At 39.1% G+C, this 6714-nt stretch overlaps 1 protein-coding gene across 1 annotated transcript in view; it reads right to left on the reverse strand.

Moving 5' to 3' along the window:
- Nucleotides 1–6714, reverse strand: part of NUDCD1 (NudC domain containing 1) — a 45549-nt gene that overhangs the window by 24933 nt on the left and 13902 nt on the right. The window contains 1 exon segment of the mRNA XM_009638395.2: nucleotides 2622–2807. Within this exon segment, the coding sequence (XP_009636690.2) occupies nucleotides 2622–2807 (186 nt within the window).

Raw genomic sequence — 6714 nt, forward strand, 5'->3', positions numbered from 1 at the left:
GTGGGCAGGGGGAGTCAGCGGCTGTGTGGTGCTTAGTTGCTGGCTGGGGCTAAACCACGTCAATCATCAACCAGTAGTGATGGGAGGGGGGGCTCTCTTTATTCGCCTACTATCTTTACAAAGAGATTCAACTTTCCTTCTCTATGAAGTTTCATGAAGTGGAGTAAGAAACAAAAATGTATAACTAAATGAAGGAGTATAATAATGTTTAGGAGGAGCTAGGGCTAGAAGTTTTTGAATTTTTATGTAAATGGTTTGGAAAAGTCCATCTATATTTGGATGGGACTAGGTAGGCAGATGACATAAATATTACTGTCATATTGAAACGCTGTCATGATTTAAACCCCAGCTGGCAACTAAGCCTCACACAGCCGCTCCCTCACTCCCCCCACAATGGGACAGGGGAGAGAATCAGAAGGGTAAAAGTGAGAAAATTCCTGGGCTGAGATAAAGACAGTTTAACAGCGAAAGCAAAAGCCATGTGTGCAAGCAAAGCAAAACAAGGAATTCATTCACCGCTTCCCATGGGCAGGCAGGTGTTCAGCCATCTCCAGGAAAGAAGGGCTCCATCACACGTAATGGTTACTTGGGAAGTCAAAACGCCATTGCTGCCAACATCGCCCCCCCTCCTCCTTCTTCCCCCAGATTTATATGCTGAGCATGACATCATACAGTATGGGATATCCCTTTGGTCGGCTGTCCTGGCTGTGCCCCCTCCCAGCTTCTTGTGCACCCGTAACCTCCTTGCTGGTGGGGTGGGGTGGGGTGAGAAGCAGAAAAGGCCTTGACTCTGTGTAAGCACTGCTCAGTGGTAACAAAAACATCCCTGAGTTATCAACGCTGCTTCCAGCACAAACTCAAAACACAGTCACTACACTAGCCATATACTAGCCACTATGAAGAAAATTAACTCTATCCCAGCCCAAACTCGTACAAAGGCTAATAAGCACTACTGTGAACATTAAATAATTTCATACAAAAGGACTGCACTTCTTGTAGCTTGAGACATTTAGCAGTTGGTACCTGTAGCTAGATGTTTTAATTCTAGAAATATTTTAGCTTTCCTCAAAAAAAGTACTTGTGCAGCAAGAACACCAAGAAGATTAAAACAAAACAAATCCAAACAGCAGAGAATAATAAATAAAACATTCTTTATTTATTAGAACAATAACACATCAAAATGAAAGAATAAATGACAAGGAATTCAAGCTGCGTGGCTGAATGAGTCTAGGCTCAATCCAGCAGCTGTTACTGAAACCTGATAAGGTGTGAGGATTTATGGGGCTGGGATGTTGACATCACTGTAAACCACTGGGTGCTCTAAATACTCCGAAAGTGAATTCAAACGGCGACAGCACCTCAACATACAAATGTCATGTTTTTGTTACACTAACAACTCCAATGCAACTTATGTACATATTAACAATCTCACACAGAACATCCAACCATCTAAAGAACAGGATGACCAATTTCCTAGTTACTGAACTCTCAAAAGATGTAGGGGAAGAAGCTAATCAGTCATGCTCAAATCTTCTACTTCAGGACATGTACCTGAATTGTTCTTGCCAATACTAAAACCTCCTTGATTGCTTAGGAAACTGCCCTCTAATAAAGAAGCTAGATGCAAAATGTTGGAGCTTTGTACCCAATTCATCTTTCATGAATAAAGAGGAACTAACTAACCACAGACCATGAGACTCAGTAGCTCAAGTAGAAATGTAACTTAATTATATTTGTTGTGTCCAATCAGGATAACCAGTACCATTACCAGTGTAGTAAGATCACTTCGATGTGGATGCAAAAAATGCTCCTTATCATCACTATTTAAAAGAATTCATTATGTAAACAATTTAATCATGAGAAACATAAAACCATACTTCAGTTACAACCAACAATTTTAAGTAAAAATATTAAGCACCAATCATCTTCCAGAGCTAAGTGCACAATACGACGATTTTCCCTACCAGAGAGGTGGAAATAATATTGCTTACATTATATCTGCTTTGCAGGTAACCCTCAGGGTTACTTATCAAAGCTTTTCAACCAGAAGTTTTAAGTTTTATTCTAGTCTCTGTGGATGCATTTTTAAAATGGGGCAAATTAAATGGTGAATATTTCAAACACAATGATATCTGCACAGACAAACATCACACAAACCAGAAATCTCCTAACTTAAAAATGAAAGTAGCTTTTAGCTTGGTTGGCAATAATTTCAGACTTTTAAAAAAAAAAATATATTATTCCACAGGCCAGTTGAAATAGTAAACAATAAAAGATGGGGGGAAAAAAATCCTAGACAGACACATATGAATAGGGAAGGGAAATGAGAAATGTTTTTTAGAAAAAGCTCTGCTAGATAAGCACTTAGCCATCTATCTAGAAACACTCATTTTTACTTAGACAGATTTTTCTTCAGTCAAAAGGCTGTTCCCATTCAAACACTTGAATTTTAGATATTTTGTGCATAAAGAAATAATTTAGCCATTAATATCAGCGGTACAGAATTATGATTTAAAGCTTATGCCTCGCAACTTTACATATGTGCAATTCTCATAAGAAATACAAGAATAAGGATTATTTGGTAGATGTACAATTCTTAAATGTGTTATTGCACGACTTACCTCCCACTTTTCAGATGCACTGTTTCCACGCTTGCCTGATTTAATTAGATACAGTCTTCCTGTACCATCAGAAAGGGTAACCCATGTGGAAGATGAGAAGTGTATTGAGGCACAAAGGCGATTATCATAAGCTGTCAAGTCTGTCGGTAGCCTGAAAACTTCTCTTGGTTTTTGTAGAGCAGTGTCCTAAAGCAAACAGTCACACACTAAGACTTTATGAAGTATTCATCAATTTCAGGAATTATTACAGACAAATTAAGAATAACAAATGTCAGAAGCAATTCACCAGTTTCTTTGTGCAGTTGAGCATATTTGGAAAAAAGTGGGTAGCAAGCATCATTCCCACATATGTGGAAAAGGTGGTGGAATTTCATCATTCAGTTGGTTCCTATTTACTAAAAACATGAGTGTTCTATAATTGATTTTTCAGTACTCAATTTTTTTCCTTCATTTTACAGCACTAATTACATTTTGCATTTAAAAAAAAAGGCTTCTCACTTCTTCTCCCCTAGCATTCCCATATAATTAATCACTTACCTGAAATATTTCTATTCCCAGTAAAAACGCGGTGACTTTAAAAGAAATGAAAGTCACAGAAATGTACTTAAACTAGTCAATAAAAACTCACTTCTAAACTAAAAAGAATTTTACCACATTCTCTTACACAACTGTTATGTTCAAGCTGATATATCATTTCTCCGCTTTCCTAGAGTGGTTATTTATTCAGTAAGTTAAAGAAGTAACAATTGTGATTAGCTACCGAAGAAAAGCTGTACTAATTCAACTCATATTTGCAAATAACTTTTCCATCCCATAATGATCATACTACGCATCAAGATAAATGTATTTAGCATACTGTATCAGTGGCACACTGCAATCTTTTTTTTTTTTGTTTTTAAGCCAAACCACAAGATAGGTCACTTTTGAGCATGAATAAACTGAGACACTATAGTGAACAAATTGCATAGATGAAACAATCCTCAGAGAATAATTTTTTTTTAAAAAATGATACGTATCACTAAATTTTACCAAAAAACCCAACCCAAACCAAAAAGAATCCAGTATTTCCTGCTGTATAAACTTTGCACAAATCACCCTGACTGAAAAACATTGCAAAATGAATGTTAGAATACCAGGTTCATAAATACTTCTAGTAACTGTTCTCAGAACCCCTGCTTTAGTTCAGCATTGCCTTCTTCATTTCCTGCTAATTCTAACAGAAGAAACTGCTTTCCTGCTGTAAATTGGACTTCCAACTGTTGTCATTAAGTACAAAGGGATGTCTTCCAGGACATCTTTTAGGGATTATTCTTTACCTTGTGCCTTCACTCTTACATGCAGCCCTTTCTTTGCTGAATAAGGCTTTGTAAATCTCTGTTCATTATTTGGCTTGCAGAATGCCAACAACACTGCTGCCTGCTTAGGACTACGATTTACCCCCCTTTGTGAGTTGAAGTAATCTCTGACTATCCAAGAGGCTTGTTAGAAAAAAATCCTGACCAAATCTTTATGATTTGAAAAAAACTTGGCATCACAGTTTAAAAAATGGTCAAGACACACTTTATCAGCAATACAGCTTGATCAGCTACTTACTAAGCAGATCAGGCTGCAGCATTAAGAGCACAAACAAAATATTCTTACAGAGAAATGTAAGATGCAGACTGGAGATTCAGCAACATCACAGTCACGTCTCTATAATCTTTCAAATAACTGAAATAGAACTTAATTGGTTGAAGTTTTTCAACTGAACTAACTAACAGGCTGGGCAGTATGTCATAAGTGGGATCCCCCAAGGACCGATACCAGGCCCCACGCTGTTCAACATCTTCATAAATTACCTGGATGATGGGACTGAAAGCAACCTCACCACGTTTGCTGATGACACTAAACTAGATGATGAGGTAGACATGCCACAAGGGAGAGCTATCTTGCACAGAGACCCAGATAGCCTGGAAGGGTGGGGTAGCAAGAACACTGTGAAGTTCAACAAAGACAAATGCAAGGTTATGCATCTGAGACAGAATAACCTAAGAGCCCAGTACCAGCTAGGATCTGTGTGGCTGGGGAGCAGCCTTGCTGAAAGGGATCTGGGGGTCCTGGTGGACAACAAGCTGAACACGCGTCAGCAGTGTGCCGCTGCAGCCACAAAGGCAAATTGGATCTTGGATCTGCAGGGGCATTACTAGCAGAGATAGAGATGCAATCATCCCACTCTACTCAGTGCTTGTCAGGCTGCACCTCAAGTACTGTGTCCAGTTCTGGTCCCCACAAATGAAAAAGGACATGGTCAGACTGGAGTACCTGCCCTATGGGGGAAGACTGAAAGAGTTATGTCTTACCTCCCTGAACAAGATTCAGGGAAGACCTCTGTAGGAGACCAGCTGGAAGATCTCACACCAAGGCTACCTTTTGTAACCCCTGACACCAAGATCTGTTTCTCTGGAAGGAACGCAGCTAACCGGATAAGACCTGATAAGGGAGCTGGGAGCAGAGGCACCCAGCACTCTTCAGAGACATGTATCAAACACACTGCAGATAAAGGGACTGATAGGGCAGTCTGCAAGATGAGCTGTGAACTTTCAGCTAAAAGGTAATTCAGGTAGGGGGAGATCACCACCACTGACTCAAGAATGACTGACTCAAATCACCCACAGACTCAAAAGAGGACCAGACAGAGCACGCGTGCTATTTAGCATGGGAAGCGGGGAAGGTGTGTCTAAGCAAGGGATAAAAGTCACACGGTATCCCAAGACCGTAGGCAAAACTTGAAGACAGATGGACCCCCCATCGGCTGGACTGACTCTGGGACCAGGACTGGTGCTCTCTCTTCCCTCCCCAACCCCTTTTGGTTTACTCTTTTTGACTCTTGTAGCTCTAGTAACATAAATCATAGTTTAATGGCATTGCAGCAAAACCCTATGCTTTCTCAAATTACCTAAAATCACATATTAAAGAATTACAAGCCAGTAACCGATTGTTTGGTGGTGTTTCACCTTAATTTGCCCCAGGGGAATTTCAGGAACCTCATGGCCCGGCTCATCCTACAAAGAGGACATAGGCTCTCTCTTCACAAGAAGTCACATAGAGAAGACAAGGGGCAATGGGTAAAAGTTGCACCAGGAGAGGTTTCATCTCAGCATAAGAGATTTTTTTTTGGCGAGAACAATCAATGACTGGAACAATCTCCCCAGGGACATGGTAGAGTCCCTGTCACTGGAAGTTTTCAAGACACAACAGGACAGGGTGCTAGATAATCTCATCTAGGCTCCTTTTCCCATGGAAGTTTGGACCATATAATCTTTTGAGGTCCCTTTGAACCTGGGCTATTCTATGATTCTATGGTGAACACTAACAATATAATTTTTTAGAAACATAATAAATATTCACCACCTTGCCCGTTATACTGATTCATAGACTTCAGGATCCGATGAGGTCTTCAAAAAGGTCTTCCACTAATAACAAACAAAACCAATTCCTTTTGTTTCTGTTCAGTATCTTAGAGAAACATTTGTCATGAAGTTATGTCGCTTTCCCCTCATCTCTCAGTCAGTTTTATATATATCACAAATAAAACAAAACTAAATGCAACAGGTTTCATAGATACTTTGCAGGCTAGTGTACCTACATATATTTGAAAAAATAAACAATCATCTCTGAGAAAAAAAAAAGGTGCCTAACTGGCATTTACAGATCAACATTTCCCTTTTAAAACCCAATATATCTTCCTAATTCAACAACAAATAGACTACACTGAGAACATAACTAATGGTCATAGAACCAATTAAACTATCTTCAGATTTATTTTCCTAGGCTCATTACCAGCCAGTTAATCTACAATCATTTTAGAAGCTCCACAAATCAGAAAAATCTGCTTAACAATAAGGAAATTTTTCCCTTGTTAGTAAAAATCAGCATTAGTGTCACTAAAATGAAGATATTTAAGTAGAAATACATTTTTAAAAATACAAAATCAGAATTTGAAAGAAAAACATTACAGGAACAGTTTTGAAGGTATTTACAAGTATGTAAAAGGAAGCACAAACAAACTGAAACATGTTTGTATTGAAAACCTGGGGGGGGGGGGGGGGACACA

This window comes from Egretta garzetta, unplaced genomic scaffold (assembly GCF_000687185.1).
Source record: "Egretta garzetta isolate BGI_Z169 unplaced genomic scaffold, ASM68718v1 scaffold154, whole genome shotgun sequence".
Taxonomy (NCBI): domain Eukaryota; kingdom Metazoa; phylum Chordata; class Aves; order Pelecaniformes; family Ardeidae; genus Egretta; species Egretta garzetta.